This window comes from Pogoniulus pusillus, chromosome 17 (genome assembly GCF_015220805.1).
Source record: "Pogoniulus pusillus isolate bPogPus1 chromosome 17, bPogPus1.pri, whole genome shotgun sequence".
NCBI lineage: Eukaryota > Metazoa > Chordata > Aves > Piciformes > Lybiidae > Pogoniulus > Pogoniulus pusillus.
The window spans coordinates 7035908-7054193 of record NC_087280.1 but is presented as its reverse complement, the minus strand read 5'-3'; the positions used below and the strand labels follow the sequence as shown (position 1 = coordinate 7054193).

Sequence of the window (18286 nt, the reverse complement as noted above, 5' to 3'; positions counted from 1 at the left end):
CCCCTGAGTTACAGCATTTTTTACAAGCCTCCAGCTAGAAAAATATTCATTAACCACTGCCCTCTGAACTGGACCATTAAAACAGTTATTTGCCCATCTAGTTGTCTACCCATTCAGAATGTAACATACTAATGTAAATATAGCAATATAGTAGGAAACAGGGTCAAAAGCCTGATAATGTTGAGGTAAAAGGTATCCAAAGTGCTCTCCTCTCACCCACAAATCCATTTCACCATACAGTGACTTCCCTTGCTCAGATTCTCAAATGGCCCCAGAAAGTGGCAATTTAAAATGAGCACTAAATCCCTCAGAATTTAACAAAATCATGAGAGGCAGTAATAATGCACACCTGTATGGTTACATTAATAATAAACAGTAATTAGCAGCAACAATAGGAAGGCATGATTTGTAGTGCTACAGGACACAAGAGTGAGAAACTGCATCTTTCTATTTGCAGAGTAGTTTGAATATAAATACCAAATACTCAAGTCCTTATATCTTTTACATCACAGGGAACTTCCTCCCTCAGAGATTTTAGAAGTCTTTTAAAAAGCAGACAATACAGGACAGTGTTTTGTAACAATGTGGTTCCATGACTGTGTGAGCTGCTCATGGAACTTGCCAAGACATAATTGTCTAAAAAATTTGCTTCCAAGCTTCTCTTTCATCATGTCGCTACGACCAAGATTAAGAGAGCACAGGCTAATATCCAGAGAGAAAGAGCCCTGTGTAGGGCAGGTGCTGAAGTGGTAACTGTCACTGTCAAAAAAAATAATGAAGACCAGGTTGAGATGTTTGTTAGTTATTTTCAGAACAATCTTACATTAAAATACACAGATGTCCTGCCAGTCACCAAGCACCTGTCTTTGGTTGGAAAACTTCAAATATTTAATAGCAAGAAAAAAAACCCTCAGTAGTTATATGAGATGCTCTCAGAATTCCATGAGCATGTTTTGTTGGGATTCAAAGGTAGCCTAATTCTGACTAAGACATGATTTATTACACCATAAAAGATTGTCATTTTATGTACTTTAAGAAACCACATTACTTGAGTAGCAGTTACATTTAACTTACTTGCTTACACAAAGGTGAACAAGCTAAAAATAGTACAAAGCAGTTTTATACAGATAAAGGAAGTTTTTTACTGTTGCAGCCCTTTCTGTGAAGAACAAAACCCTAAGTGAAGTAGGAAAAAACACAGCACAAATGACCATAACCTACAGGGCTGAGCTGAACTGAGGTTTTGGAGTATTAAAATTCATGAAAGAAGAATTAGTATCACTGAAGAACATTACATACATCCTGAACAGTCAATAATATAATCACCATGTCAGTGATACAGAATATCTCTCTCTATATATATATATATAAATATATAAACTGCTGCAATTTTATTTTAGAAACCCTATAGGATAAAATGTAAATTTAGCACAAACTGTTAGAGGTCTCAGAGCAAACACTTGAGCTATCATCAGCCTTGTCTTTCTAAAATTCCCAGATTCAATGGCTATAATCCAGTCAGGGCTCTGGTCTAACTATGCAAAGGTTATGAAATTCAGAGGTGTTTGGAGCTGATGATCTGTGTAACAATTTCTAGCACTGTTTTTCAGATTTATTTTTTAACTGTTACATGTATGGTGCAGCCTACTGCTCACTGACTGGTGACTTCCTTGTTTGTATGACGTATTACTGCCTTCAAAAAGGTATTTCACAGGCATAACAATGTTATTTCAGTACACAAAGCCACACCAGATGACAAGTCACTGGTAGCACCATAGCAGTTAGTAACAGCTAAACTGCTCCAAAGCAGCATTGATACAGAGGGCTCACATGAAAGGCTCTGAGTTTAGAAACTGTGATGGTCAGTGAACATCAAGTAGCAAAAGGCTGGAGCAGCACAAAGCTGGTTAAGAACCACAGATAGTGAATCATGATGAGGATGCTGGGATCAATTTAATTCATTAACTCACCACAAAGAACACTCTTACTGAACAACTGTTCTGTTAACAGTTGCGTCTGCTATGCGAGTCAGCAGGCTTAAAATTTCACAGGACTGAACAGTCTCAGATTTAGAACCAAGTGTGTCTAGTGTGGACAAAACCCAACAAAAATAAAAAGTGTATCTGAGTAAAGAAGGGAAGATGCACTCTAGCTTAGGGCTGGTACTGACATTTTACTGTCAGAGACAGCAGGCAGCTACATGACAGGGAAATTAAAAAATATACTCAGTTGTCCTGTGGAGCTTCTGTCCTAAATAATAGTTGTTTGAGTAACAACAGGAATCATCATTGGCTTGAAGAAAAAACAAAGATAAAACAATGCATAATTTAAGATGCTGCTTTTTCATTTTTGCTTTACCACCTCAAATTGAACACAAAAAAAAAAAAAAAAGATGCTGAAGGACTACATGAGAAGGACTCACTCATCTCAGAAGCATTCCAGATGATTCAGTTTTTCCTGATCATCAGGGAGAACTGCTTACCCCACCTCTGCTCTATTTAGACAACTTGAAGAGTCCAAGAAATGATCACAAGTCAGTTTCCTAGTGATGTGATGATCTGAGACCAAGCTAAGACATAAAATTTTCCAAGGCCTGAGCCCTGGATCCAAAAAACCTAGATTTCCTTTGGTTGCTTCAACCAGGGACATCACAGAAGAGGCAAGGGGAGAAGAAAAGTGGAGGGGATGACAGCCAAGTGCCCAGTGCCAGGTTCACTGAACTCTAAAGCCTAGGCTAGAAAGAAGTTGAAAAGGAGGCAGTGATCAAGAGCAATCTCTATGCAAAAGCACTACTGCAGGATCCACAGAGAGAACAGCCTCACACTGGCCCACTGCTCTTCGGGCATCACAATATGAACACTGGGGAAAGCTTCTTATTATTAAGTCTAGCTTTGAATGGAGGGAAAACCTGAGGTGACCTCATTAGGACTGACCATTAGGAGGGGCAGGTCCTGCTTGACCAGCCTGATGTGTTTTTATGACCAGGTGACCTGCCTGGTGGATGTGGAGAAGGCGATGAATGTAGTCTACCTGGACTTCTGCAAGGCCTTTGACACTGTCTGCCACAGCAAACTCCTGGCAAAGCTGGCAGCCCATGGCTTGGACAAGAGCACTCTGTGCTGGGTTAAGAACTGAGTGGATGCCCAGGATGAGAGAGCGATGGTGAATGGTGCCATTGCCCAGGGATGAGTGCTAGGCCCAGTCCTATTTCATATCTTCAATGATAATCTGGATGAGGGGATTGAGTCCACCATCAGTAAATTTTCAGACAACACCAAATTGAGAGGATATGTCGATCTGTTAGAGGGTAACAGGGCTCTGCAGAGGCACCTGGACAGGCTGGACAGATGGGTACAGTCCAACACCATGAGTTTTAACCAGTCCAAACACTGGGTTCTGCACTTGGGCCACAGCAACCCCAAGCAGTGATACAGCCTGGGGACAGAGTGGCTGGAGAGCAGCCAGGCAGAGAGGAACCTGGGGGTACTGGTTGACAGCTGACTGAACACAAGCCATCAGTGTGCCTAGGTGGCCAAGAAGGCCAATGGCATCCTGGTGTGTGTCAGGAATGGTGTGGCCAGCCGGACTAGGGAAGTCTTTCTGCCCCTGTACTCAGTGCCGGTTAGGCCACACCTTGAGTTCTGTGTCTGGTTCTGGGCCCCTCAATTTAAGAAAGATGTTGAAGTGCTTGAACATGTCCCAGAGAAGGGCAACAAGGCTGGTAAGGAGGCTGGACCACAAGCCCTACGAGGACCAGCTGAGGGAGATGGGGTTGTTTAGCCTGAAGAAGAGGAGGCTCAGGGGAGACCTCATGGCTGTCTACAACTACCTGAAAGGAGGTTGTAGCCAGGGAGGTGTTGGTCTCTTCTGCCAGTCAACCAGTGACAGAACAAGAGGACACAGCTTCAAGCTGCACCAGGGTAGGTTTAGGTTGGACGTTAGGAAGAAGTTCTTCACAGAAAGAATGATCACCCTTTGGAATGGGCTGCCCAGGGAGGTGGTGGAGTCACCATCCCCAGAGTTAAGAAAAGACTGGATAAGGCACTTAGTGCCATTGTTTAGTTAATTAGAAGGGCTAGGTGAGAGGCTGAACTCAATCTTAGAGGTCTTTTCCAACCTGGTTAATTCTATGACCATATTGTGATCAGAGTAGACACTGATTTTTTTCATCTTTCCCAGCCATTCCACATGACTTTCTTGTCCTTCTCAACTTGTCGACACAAGATAAAAAATCCAAATACCAAGACCCAATTTTTCAGCTTGAGTACTACTGTTTTCCTTCTGAGGCATGCTAGCAAGAAAATCGATGCAGGCATAAGAATGGCAATTAGACAAACAACTGAGGCACTAGTCAGAAATTTACAATAAAACAACTGTGATTTTTCTCAGACTACAGCAACAAAATTAGGTGCATGCCAATGAAGAGGTCAAACCAAATCAGAGTAAGCTTTACAGGACATGGAACATCCCTGTAGAATCCATGCACTAGGTATGCACACCGGGCATAGCACTATAACACCTACATAACACCTTTCTCCTGAGTGGAACTAGAAATGCCAAGAGTTTGTTTGCCCAGGTATTATTTGAAAAGATCACCACTTCGTTGAGTTTTCAATAAAATAATCAATTGATTCATTTGTAAAAATCCCAACCAGTGTAACTATAGAATGTTCTCTGTTGGAAGCTCTACTGGAAAAGTTTCAGAGTGACTTCCTGTCCTAATTTCTTTCTTCTAATAGATATATTTCCAACTTGCTCCACATTTTAATAAGCTGATCAACTTGAAAGATGAAAGCTGAAAGCAGAAAAGCACTAGAAACTTTGGAATTTGCTTTAAACCATTTGCTTCAGGATTCTCACATACTGTAACTCATTAGATTGGAGCCACAGTCTGTCTTTCTAGCAGCAGCAGTTAGCAGTGCTCAGGCTGCACTCCGGTTTTCGTAGTTCTCAGCTGCATTCACACTTGTTTTGCTGGAGAGTAAAGGCCTTTTTTTTTTTCAACCTAGTCTTTCTCTACTCAAGTCTTCAACTTGGTTGTGCTGTGAGAAGAAAGTGATTTATTAATGCTCTGCAGCACATGAGTAATCCTTCCTCGCTCAGTGCGAAGCACACGCTTTGTCAGATCACAACTCGCGCTCTCTACTAACAAAACCCAAGCACCCATCCAGCAGCCTACGCTAGTTGCACCAGTACCAGACTTGATGTTTCTCAGGCAGATAACATTCAGGCCGCAGGGCTTCAGCAGCCTGCTCTTAGGCTTTGAGGCTTTTGCTTTTTACTGTTTTGGCTAAAACAGCATATCTTAGCAGGGGTGGTAACAGTTAATAAATCTATTATCTTTCACTTCACAATAAAACTAGAGGACATTTATCATTAATTAGTAGGCACAGCGAGCATGCAACTACAAAGCACTCCCCTCACCAAGCCTTCAAATATCCACCTACTCCAATATGTTAAAAAGAACATTTGAAAGGTTACCAGCAATTCTTGACTTAATGATAAACAAAATGCTAGAAAAGATTCAATTTGAGATAGGGAACTAGAAACGATCTAAATAATATGGACCACAATGAAGTCCTCTGTATATGTTGCAGCAGTAAGATATACACAAGACTTCAGCAAAGGAAATTTTAAAAGAGGCAGGAAATGCTTCCTAAAGCTAAACAGGACCAAAAATAATGCAGAAGAGGAAGGTTAGACTGAACTAAACAAATGATGATGCAGTCTGTGTTTACAGTTAATGAACTGTTGGTGCATGTACTTACCAAAGAGAAGCAATTAAAATACCCAGAAAGGATTAATGTGAAACTCACAAAACAACAAAGGACTGAAAGAAACTGAAATGTTACACAGCTCACCAAGAAAACAACTTGGACAAGATTACAAAATCAAGTATGTCAGAAAAGAAAAATAATGTCTCTAGGAACACAGAAAAGACAACAAAACTGAACATGAAAATAAGCTCAAGTAAGAGAAAGTGCCACCATTCAATGTGACAAATACAAAAAAGTTTTTAAAAAAGGGTATTTTGGTGAGATGGCAATAAAATGGAGAGGCCTTTTGGATATCTCAACCATTCAGTCAGGTACAACACCTACCCAGTTACTTTACATTTCATGCCAATTTGCTGTTAATGAAACTCACACTTGAACACAATACCATTCAGTAATTTTTTTTTCACAAAGGGAGAGAGATTACTGAAGAGCCAGTACCACCTATGTAACTTTCAAAGGTTTTGCCACCACTCTGTAAATATTTTATTTAAATTGCCTGTACTTTTTATGTGCTAATTGGAAAAAAAATTACAACCCTACTATTACTGGAGTTAATACAAAGCATCCACAGGATCAAATTTCTCCCTCTATTAATAATAATAATTAAAATTCAACAAAGCATTCCTGCCCACAGAACAGGAAAATTCTTGCTAGCAGACAAAGCCATTGTAACTGCTTCATCCCTGTCTTTGGAACTCCCTCAAATCTGTGGCAGAGAACAAGCCTCTGTGACCCCAATACTCCATGCCAGCACACAGAAAGGTGCTCTGGCATAACAGCTGTCCCACAAATACAAAGCTGTTAGGGGGGTGGCACATCATCTCCCCTTCTAGCTCATTTAGCAGAACCAGCATTTTACATGAGACTATGTTGTGGATTGGTAATAAATCGATTAAACAGGCACAGAAGTTTTCAGCAGGTACCTTTCCCCTTATGAGGGTAAAAATTACCTACAAGGCAGGTAAAAACTACCTGCAAGGATGTACAATCTGAGATGTTTACAAATGACCAGACAAATCCAGTATTTGGCAGGAGGTATATAAACACTTCTAAATAGAAAATCTAAGAGTCTTATTTCTTCTGCCGCTTTCTTTGCCATCCTTCACCTGACATTTTGAGCAGTTATGCATGTTAAAATGTAAAGTAAGGCCTCTGACACTGTCTCCCATGATATTCTAGTGAGCAAGCTCAGGAAGTGTGGATGGAAGAGCAGGCAGTGAGGTGGACTATGAACTGGTTACAAGATAGAGTTCAAAGAGTGGTGGGGGGAACACGCTCTTCTCACTTGCTCCCTATGATAGGACAAGGAGCAATGGGTTGCAGCAAAAGAGGTTCCACTAAAACACAAGGGGGAACTTCTTTACTGTAAGGGTCACAGAGCACTGGAACAGGGCCCCCAGAGAGGTTGTGGAGTTTCCTTCTCTGGAGACTTTCAAGGCCTGCCTGGACGTGCTCCTCTGTGATCTGTGCTAGATTGTGTGGTCCTTCTCTGGCAGGGGGGTTGGACTCAATGATCTCTTTGGGTCCTTTTCAACCCCTAATATCGTGTGATCCTGCGAGCCTCTACATCACAGTGCTTTCCTTCCAAGAACACAGGAATGAGTTATTTGCTGAAAGCACTGGCTGCAAGGCTTGAGAGAAATGAAAAACACTTAGAGTTTTACAGTTAGGTCTGAATAAGACAAGTCTTCCCAATATTTCACAGCATATATCTACTACAAGTGTTATCATTGTCACTCACAAGCCATCAATTTAACTCAATGGAACACAGACATGGGACAACATAAATAGAGATGCCAATAAGCTAACATTCAGTTAGAGAAGAATAACCAATCCAAGGAAAGTACAGAATACCAAGACATGACCTACAAAGTGTATCTGTAAATTCAGTTTGAAGCCAACACACAAAGTAACACTACTGACTAATGCATTTATATTGATCTCCTGCTAATCTGCTGGGAGTCTCACTTTCATGTATTTTTACACTTAGATGAAATAACGTGACATAACTGAGTCTCAAGAACACTATATTAAGGGCTCCTAGTGAACAAGAATATGCCTAAACCAGACCAGCTGATGGCCAGCTGCAACAAACGAACACTTTTTGTTCCTGAGGTTACATGGGTGTTCAATTGCACAGGAGAATTCGAAAAAGCCTGAAAGCTGTGACCTGACACAGCACTCCCAAAACAAAATTCTTACTTTTCCTAGCAACTTCAAATCTGTCCTGTCTAGGTTTAATGTTAATTTCTGTGTTCTGAATACTCTGTGTACTTGGGAAACAGAAACATTCACATTTGCCACAACAGAAATTAATGCCTGTGCATGGTTAATGTATTTCATCTTTGAAGGAATCCTCCCTGCACGCTTGTTTATGTGGGAGGATGTTGTTTTACGAGATGTTGGTTGAGAGGATTCATAACTGCCAATAATTACATGAAATAGTTAATAGAAGGGAGAAGTGTTACTTTTATACTAGGGACACTGTTCAGTCATTCCAGTGTCTTGTCCAAATGTCTGCAAAAGACTTTATTTAAATGCCTGGGCTAAACCTACCTTCCCTCTTTTTACTTTTTTGCCACAGCACATGTTTATGGTTCTATGTACTGATGAAGTTGCAATTAACTGTTTTGAGCTGGAAGAGTTCAGATGCTCTCCCCTCACAATCCTTTTTTTTTTTCCCTTTTGCCACAGGACTCTGTCCAAACGTTTAAAATTGTGATTACAGGCACAAGGCAGAGTTACTGACTAATTAACTAGTAATTCCAGCTTCAGCTGCAAAAGCTCTTTTACTTCTTCAGTCATTGCCAGCACAACAATTCTAGGAGATCTTTTACTGGATACATTTATCAAACCTAGGAGCTTTAGGTGACTATGCTAGAAAGACTTATGGAGAAAAGATAAACAGCTTCTGTCTTTCAGGATTACTGATTGATTGTTTTCACCAACATAAAATGATCTCCATTCTGTGCCACTAAGCCAGTGCAAAATTATTATTTTTTACAAATATATGTACATAAATTTAAATCCCCCAGACTTGGCAGTCTCTTAAGATACAGATTTATCATCAGCTTCTTTCCCATGTAAGGAATTCTTTTCTTACAAGCCAACTGCTTATAAAAAAAATCCACAAGTCTATCTTAAATACAGTCACTTCTTCCTATTTGACAAGAAGTAGATTAGCAAACATTAAATGGCCTAAGCTAAGTGGACCTCAAGACTAGGCTTAGCCCTTCTGAAAAACTTAGATGCAAGACTGGGATAAAATTACACAACAGGTTTTAAAACAATATCTAATTTTGGACTATGTTCACAAAGGAAAATAAGGTAGCAAGTTAACATTTGCCTCATCTTCTGCTAGAATGCAAAGCCACTCAAAGCTGAACAGACAGCTGGAAATGACAATCTTGATCTCTGTGTGACAAGGCATTGGTAGCAGCTCAGCTTCCTTTTCCCTTTGCCAAGTCTTCCACAAGAGAACTAAAAAAGGAACTGTCTGCAGGAGAGGAGAATAAAAGATGATCTTGGGGAATTAGCTTTGTACACCCAATCACTTGACAGTACTGTAAATTTCTCTCTCCCATGCCATTGACTGTATGCTGGTCTTTGAATTCCGCTTATATATCCACCACATGAGGCTCAGGGACAGCCTTGGCTGCAGCGACCATGAAGCATTGAATTTAGGATTCTCACAGAGACCAGTTCTCAAGTCAAATGTATCATTTTTTATGCAGTTGGATTTTTATGGTTTTAGTTATTATTATTGTCAGTGAATTTTACAAATCCTTCAGTTTCTGACAGCTGACTATACTGTTGGCATTTTAAAACACTTCATCCCATGTCTTCTCCCTATATTTAAGTGGTCTTACAGTGGTCTAAGCCCACATACTTGTGGATTCCTGAAAACTAAGCTGCTTTCTCACTGACTTATTAGTAATCTCTAAGTTCATCCACAGCCTGTAAACCTAATGCAACCTAACTTGTTCTAAAGATTAAATTATTTTCTATCACAGTTTTCTTTCTGCCCAAGGCCACATTTTTTAATAGGTTACATGTAACAACTTGTGGCTGTTTGAGCTGATCCTCTAGCTCAGACATAGGGGAGAAATGAACATTCCAGGGATAGGCCACATAAATGGCAACAATAGATAAATTAATATAATTTCATTGGAGCATATTGCTCTTCTATGCATGGGAGATTCATGGTGCCAGCCTAAACTAATCCAGAAGCAAAAGGGACATGCCTCTTTCCTGGATATTGGGGCAGCTGGAGATCAAACACTGCTGTTTATGCATAAGACTCTTCCCAAAGCTTAGTGAAGTAAAAGTCTTTCCACTGATGTTAAGGTGCCTTTGGGTGTGGGTGCCATTATGCTTATACAAAGATGCTATCTAGGGAGCCCTGCAGCTGGTTTCATGTTTTCCTGTGACAGCAGGCTAATACACATCCTAACTTAAATCTGTTCAAAACAGCAACACACATGCCTACAATTATGGGCTGCTTTGCAAACTATTTTGCTGAGACTGTTGTTCCATTCAGCTGTGTCACATGTATTGTTAAACTACTCTGTCAATATTAAAAGCTCACATTCAAGTGGTTATTTTAGCTTGGTTTTAGAGTAAAATTAGATTTGTGTGTGTGTTTGGTCTTTCCACTGTTATCCCCAAAATTAAGTGATGGCTGAAATTCAGATCTCCAGGTAAGTAATGGAAATCTGGTAGCATCCAGACATCCATAATGCAGCACCTTCTAATGTCTTTAAAGGAAAGCAAAAAAGCATACTAAACCTTCCATTCAGCTCTTCCTAACTTCTGCTATGTCCACTTAGTTCTCATGTGTGAAACATCTGCAGATTTTCTAATACAGGTGAGGGAAAAGGCTTGGGGGTTAGTATATAATGTAGGATGATAATATTCATGTTATATGTCTTTCAGTTCTTTCACGCAGTGATTGATAGGTCAGTTTTAAAGTGAAAAATGATGTTTTTAAAGTTCCACTTCTCACTTCCTCTCTAAGCTTTAAATTTGGAAATTTATGATCTGTTCACTTTTTTGAATCGAGGTACTGACACCAGCACATAGAAGAACAATGACAAATGCTTCCTAGAACAGGCAGATCTCAGGAAAAATGGTGCATTTTGATACCGCTACTTCAAAAGGAATCCTCAAGGAACTACATGAAAAATTGTTACAGCAAGATTTATAGCAATGGGAATGCTCTTGTTTTCAGGTAGGTTGACTGAATAAATCTGCTGTGGATATTTTTTTTGGAGACAGTCTTCCTTCCTCTGAATGAAAGTGCACAGAGACAAGGTCTCAGATCTACAGGTTTGTAGCAGATGTTTTCGATACAAAGCAATCAGCTTCAAGCATATCTGACTCCTGAACCATCATGCTGTGTAATGTCAGATCAGTGTCCGTGTCCCCTGAGTGCTACTTGAAGAGCAAAGCAACTGTCACAGTCACTCTCTACTCTATAATTTGCTGACATTTGTAGTGCTCATATTGTTCCCAATCTACAATTTTATTTATTATCTGGTACAATCAGCAATTAGCTTTTGGTGCCATTTTATTTACACAGAGACATACTCATCATTTTTTGGTTGACTTATAATTATTAACATAAAAACATCAGGATTTATGATGTCTGGGAGATGCCATGAATTTGAGGACACTTCTCTGTAGATGTGCAGGCTCTCAAAAGACTATTCCTGCTGGATGTTTACTTTTAAGTCTCTGCAAGCTTAGAAACGATGAGGTAAAGAGCTATCAAACAAGTGACCACCATGGAGTACTAAACAGCAATGATGAAAAATAAAAGTCTTGTAGTCACAACCAAGCTGAAAGAACTGTGCTTCCCATTTTAATAAATCAGATGTAATAGTAGCTAGGAAGTGTGACAAGGCAAGGAGAAAGCTGTTCTCTCAACTGAAAAGAATGATAGAATCAGTCTGGGTGGTCCAGGTCAGCATCCAAACAAAAAAAGCAGAGTACTGAGTGAAGGAAGAAACAGCCCTTCAGCATAAAAGGTATAGAAAGGTACCAAGAAAAATAACCACCCAAAACCAAGCATGAAGTATTCTATGCACTGCAAGAGTGGACAAAGAGTACTGCAGCTTCTAATGGAAGACAGATTCTGATGTAGAGACAAATCATCTGGAGAACTGAATCCAGAATTAGCTCACTCAGCTGTTGCTCAGGCATGCAGGCACACAGTGGGCACATGAAAAAGAATATACTACTACAGAGAAGGGTTGGCAATAGGCTCCTGAACTGACAGAGATAAGATGCAGTTTGAGTTAGATGTACATAGTACCCATAAAAGGATTTTTCTCATGATCTCAGATGCCTTGAGTTATTACCCTAGAAGTGGGCATGCAGTTATTGGGATGTTCAAAACTAAGGGAAAAGAGCTGGACACAGAAAGGGAGAGAATATTCACACTTTAAATCTATATTCTAAGCTTTCATTTATCTGAGTTCATAGCACATTAGAGAAGAGGAATAAATTTTGATTACTCACACGATTGTGTATCTTTCCTAAAGGCATGTGAGTAGAAAGGTAACAAACCTGTGGCATCAAAACATCTGTTTTGTAACAATGCATCCTTTACAATATGCCTGTTATACGACTACACAACTCTTAACAGTCTCTGCTATACTTATTTACTATCTAATATAAATGGTGTACGTTCACAAAATACATCCAGTCATAAATACTGCCACTGTCACATTGAACAGTTGGGAAAAGACCTTAGTTTTGAAATATTTCTATACAGCTTAATAAAGGGGGGAAGAAAATCCTTGAATCAACTGTAACACACAGCTGTATGACATATCAGATCACAGTCTTAAGTTTAAAAAGTTTTCCTTAACAGCAGAAATGGGCTGTTGATAAATGTACCATATGATGAGAATAATCTGTAACAGATTCTTTACAATACTCAAGAAAACCCAAACAGTAAGACAGACGCCTTATGAAAGTATAGGAACATGTGCTGCTGTTCAGTGCTAAAACCCTTCTGGCTCCACATACGCTTCTTCGTACTTCCTCCAAGTTCCTATAGTTCTATCACATGAACAGCAAATAGCACGTAACCTATTACTGGCCTTTCAGACTAAGGGAGTAGGATTTGAAAAACACAAATGAAACACAAAAATATGCATTGAGCCAACACAGACTGAGCAATTTCTAAAGCAATTTTATCCACTACTGAATGACTGAATAGATTAAGTTTTTCTAAATAATAACATAATAATGTCATGAAAAGAAAATTAATTTCTTTGGCAGAACTCAGAACTCAGCTTTAGAAGTCTGCAAACACATCTGTTTTCACATGCATGGCAATGTTCTTATACTATTGAAATGATGACTTTAAGATTTTAAGTCTGTGAAATCTGAACTCAACAGTTTAGCAACTGCACAGAATTCTACAAAGGGGTAACTTTCAAATGTCAAACTGAGCATAGACTTGAGCACAAGCTCCCTGTGCAATACTAAAGCAAACTTGGCCAAAGGTACAAACAGCAGCATGTGCAATGTAATTGCAAAAAGAATCCTTACACTAGAGCAATGTATCCAAAATGTTTCTGTATACATTCTTCTGAAAGGTGAAAGAAAATACAGAGACAGGAAGTGAAATGTGGAGTTTAAGTTATTAAAATTGCCCTTCTGTCTAATTGATTCCAGTATTTATTTTAGGATACTAACAGTTGCCAAAGGGAACCAGACACAAGTAAATTAGAAGCAATATATGTGTGTGTATATATTGTATTAAAAAAAATCTCTGCATCTTCATTTCAAACCAAGAACAGAAGAATGGATACTTTCTGGAGCACAAGCAGCAGAATGTTTCAGTGAGACAAGCAGCTGTGCTCAATACAACTCTGCAGAAAAAAAACTGTGTGGATTTTATCAGCAGGACAGGCAGAATATAGGAACACAAACTGAGGAAATATTTAAGGCAGCTTCTGGGAATTTAGAAAACCTGTAGGCAATACAGAGGTTTGGGTTTTTTTATAACTATTTGTACAACAGTCTCCGTACTTAACTCACTCATTTGTTCCTGAGGAGGACACCACACGTTGTGCACAATACTGTCTCACGGGACAATCAAAGCAAAACCACTGATCTATTACAGTAACTGGATATGGAAGCAGAAACTGGTATCCTTGATGGTCTAAAGGATACTGAAGTTCAAGAAATTTCCTCCCAAAGATGAACAAAGGAAACAATATTAAGAAATGGGTCTGGAAAAAAAAAATAGGCAAGAAATAAAAAGTCCTGGAAATGCTAGAAAAACATCTTCTAGTATTGTTTGCAAGACTAAGAGATGAAGACAGTCGAGGCTAGAAAGACAGGTTGATCAAATCAGTCAGGCAAAATATTGTCAGCCAATGATGGTAGTATTCATAGATAAGTATTCTAAGATTTTGTTGCACCTTATACAGATGACTTGGAAAATGCTGCAAAATTGTGGGCACCTCTGTATTAATAATATATCAATTCCTTATCACTGAAAACTCCAAAGTTAACAACAATTTAAAAAAGCCACATTTACAGCAAATCTAAAACTTTCAGCAGACACACAATGAAGCAAAAGTGCCCTTGCAAAAAAAAGGAGATATATACCCTGCTCTATACTTTTAAGCCTTCTGTGCTGTTCAGTATTTTTAATACACAATTTCTTAAAGCATATTAAGAGTGTAAAAACCCCAACTTTCACAGAAAAAGATCAGTGTTTATGTATCAAGATCACAGAACAGCCTCACAATTTACACAGGTATCACCACTCTTTTCTGACTTTCCATCTTCACAACTGTTGTTAGCCCACAGCAGATGAAAAAAAAAAGAAATTACAGAATGCCTTCAAATATCAAAAGTGTCTTTCTCTTATAAACCTATAAACTTCACACAACTACAATAAAATAACTAAAGAGATCCAGTTATTTTTCTGATATGGCCTAGCTGTTTTTCAGTCTGGCCACCTGACTCCCATACCATGAAGTTACAGTACCCATACTAATCACTGGGGCCTCAAAATAAATCTGGTTTCTCTACCACCTGACAGTAAGTCGATTTCAGATCAAACTTCGTTGTTGTTTTGCAGTGAGAGAAAACATTTACTGTACTTTTAAGGCATGACTCAATAGCAGAATACAGCAACCCAACATTAAGCACATTTTAAGGCTTTAGCTGAAAACACTTTAATATATCCTAGAGTTGGCTTATTAAAGAGCTGACTTACTAAGAAATACTGAGAGATGTCTGTTTTCATAGACCTCAGTTGTCTTTTGATAACTGGTTCTTGCTTTAGGCAAGCAATGAACATAGGAAATATTTGCAACCTGAAAGCTTACCTTCCAGTAAATCTCTTGCCAGACCTGGTTCTGCCCCTGTGGACCGAACAAAGTCTGACAGGACCGCATCCATATCAAGAGTCATGTGATCATTCAGAGATGCTGCCAGACATGCAGCAGCAGGACTTGCTGGTTGGCTAGAAGGCATCCATCTGCAAAGGGAGGAAAAAGAGACAGGACTTTAGAATAGACTGGAAAGTGATGTACAATCACTTTTTCCTCTCTTCTCCAAAGAAGACCATTAAAAATGCTAAAGCATTCAAGTAGCAGCATATTAAAATAAACAGCATTTGTCATCCATTTCTGCCTTAGCCTAGAAACTGTCAATTACTCACACTGGAAGGATTTATCTTTCTTCACATTTCATATTTTTACTTATTTTTCTTACATGCAAGTTATAAATAATTCTACAACTTGAAGACTCCAACCCAGCTAAACACAGTCACCATCATATCAATGTCAGTGCTCACACTCAGTTCTTCACCCCTTCAATTTCTAAAGTAGGTATGCAAAAATACTGTGATGGGTCAGACACATATGGATGGGATTTAGATATTGATGCAAAGAAAGTATCAGAAGTCTAAAAGTGAGATTCTTCCTGAAAATGAGTTTATGCAACAGTTTACATTGGTGAAAATGCCACCTTATATTCACAGTAGTATTTTATAGTCCCTTTCCAAAGGTCATAGTGATTGTATTTGAAGAATTGGCATAAGAACAAATAGTCCCTTCAGAAAAAAAGTATCTTTTCAAAGAAAGATTTTTTTTTAAACTCCAAATGTTTCTGAAAGTGTTAATTATTTTGAATTAGTATGTATTTGGCAATAGTTTTATTGATCTTTGCTTGTTTCTTTAATGCTGAAGGTTTAAACTTTGGCAGTTAAGCATCTAGACTGGTTCAAAAAACAATGGATGAAAACCTCTGGCCCTTCTTAGATTCACATCACTTAGTTCTTCATACATTTGAATACTTATAACTAATTTTACTGCTTGCAGAAGAATAGCTTATTTTCTTATTTGGAATTTAAATGGACCAGCAATTGATGACTACATTTAACAGAGATTTACTATTATCTGGGATTTCAAATGGGTTTTTGGTGTCATACTGACACACTAAGTCAGAATTCAGTATTTAGAGTGGCATCTTTTGCAGATGAGTGTTTTACTCAACCACTAAACACCATCAGAGTGACTACACTAAACCAATGACACTTATTTATTTATTACTTCTCTAAAATACACCCCTTGGAGAAATCTGTCATAGCAATTATGTTAGATCAAAGCTGAAACATGCTGACTTGAAGTTCTGAAAGGAAGAAATTCAGTAATAATTACCTTTTTCAAAGAAAGAAAATAAAAATTAGGGTTTTTTGAATGTGTACTATTTTTGTATACAATTTTCATCTGGTTTCTCTTTCTCTGTTTGTTAGTTGGCTTTCAAAAAGCACTACCTCTTGAACTGTAGTACTTCAACCTGGAAATAACTCAATTTCAGTGAAATCCCAAAGCAGAAGCTACATAAATTGAAGTCTTTTAAAATTCCAGCCTGATTGATGACAGCTCTATCTGACATTGTGCTACTCAGAATTTGAAAGGAGAAATTTTCTGGCAAATTACTCAACAGTATCTCTGACTATCTCAAGCTGCATTTGACTGAGTTCTACCTCCACAATGGTAAATCATTCCATTAAGAGGCACTGTGTAATTATATTATAGAAGGGACAAGCAGTCACAACTTATTTGCAGTAATCATCACTCAGTTTTGCAAAATCTGTAAAAAACACTTTAAAAAGTTGTTGGATGGGTAAGATCTTGACAGCAGGTGCAGTTATGGCAATGAATTAAAAGGCATTAGCTGAAGCAGCCAAAACGATGGCAGGTACCTAACAAGAGGCAACACACACTAGACCTGATGGCAAAGTGAGGTATTTATACATTGATTATAGAATGCAGACTCTCAAAACATGTAGGATAACATGGTTAACATTTAGTTACATTAGTACAAATATTTGCTATCTATCTTCTCAAGTATGAAATGCAAAAGTTACAGGAACAAAAAGGTGAAGAACAAAAAAGAAGACAAATAAAAGCTGCAATCAAGCATTATGATGAAGGGTTTGTCTACACAATTAAAGTCTGGGAAATTAACTCAAAGTAATTTAACTGCATTTGCCCACGTCCATTAAATTACTTTGCGAACATTTTTATCTGGGAATAAAATGTGGCCTTAAATTGGTTTGGCTCATCTTGCCTTTGAAGTGAATTAAACCAAATTCACTGGAGGCCACTTAAATTATGGACAGGAGAGTGCACACAGAGACTAGGTGAGGTTTAGGCTGCCCTCTTTAACTTCCTACACTTAGTTGATTTGCATCAATTTTCCTCAGTATCTTGTGCAGACAAACTCCGAACATTAGACACAAGGAGAAAAAATAGCAAATGAGGTAAGTCATATCGAAGAATCCTCAGTCAGCACACCAAAGCCCCATGGGAACAATGAAAGAAAAGCTATTATCCAAGAAAAGAGAATTGTTCAACTATTTTAAGTGCAGTTCAGAGACCAGCTAGGAAGCATTTTTAAGAACCACAAGTATATGTAAGTTTTCAGAAATGCTACTTATTTAAAACATCTACTAGTTGCTTACTTATTTGAAGCTGGAACTACTGAAAAAGCACACCATTAAATCATAACAAGCATAGATTCACAGAATGCAACGGGTTGAAGGGGACTTTTAAGGGTCATCTAGTCTAACCCCGCCCTGCAGTAAGCAGGGGTATCTCCAACCAAATCAGGATGCCCAGAGCTCCATCAAGCCGGACCTTGAATGCCTGCAGGGATGGGGCCTTCACCACATTACTGGGCAATCCGTTCCAGTGCTCAGCACCCTCATGGTAAAGAACTTCTTCCTAACGTCAAAATTCAATTTACCCTTCTCTAGTTTAAAACCCAGCCCCTTGTCCTGTTGCTACATGCCTTTATAAATGGTCCTTCCCCAGCTTTCTTCAAAGTCCCTTGCAAGTACTGGAAGTCTGCTCTAAGGCTGCCCACCAGAGTCTTCTCTTCTCTGGCCTGAACAATTCCAACTCTCTCAACCTATCCTTATAGACCCCCTCCATCAGGCTCGTATCCTTCTTGTGTTGAGGGCCCCA

General features: G+C 38.8%; 1 protein-coding gene across 4 annotated transcripts in view; it reads right to left on the bottom strand.

The window, feature by feature from the left end:
* OTUD7A (OTU deubiquitinase 7A) overlaps window positions 1–18286 on the bottom strand; it is a 105963-nt gene that overhangs the window by 29181 nt on the left and 58496 nt on the right. For all 4 annotated transcript variants that reach the window (XM_064157452.1, XM_064157451.1, XM_064157454.1 and 1 more), the window contains one exon: window positions 15137–15288. In XM_064157452.1, the coding sequence (XP_064013522.1) occupies window positions 15137–15284 (148 nt within the window). In that variant the 5' untranslated portion in view covers window positions 15285–15288. The remainder of the gene's footprint in view (window positions 1–15136; window positions 15289–18286) is intronic.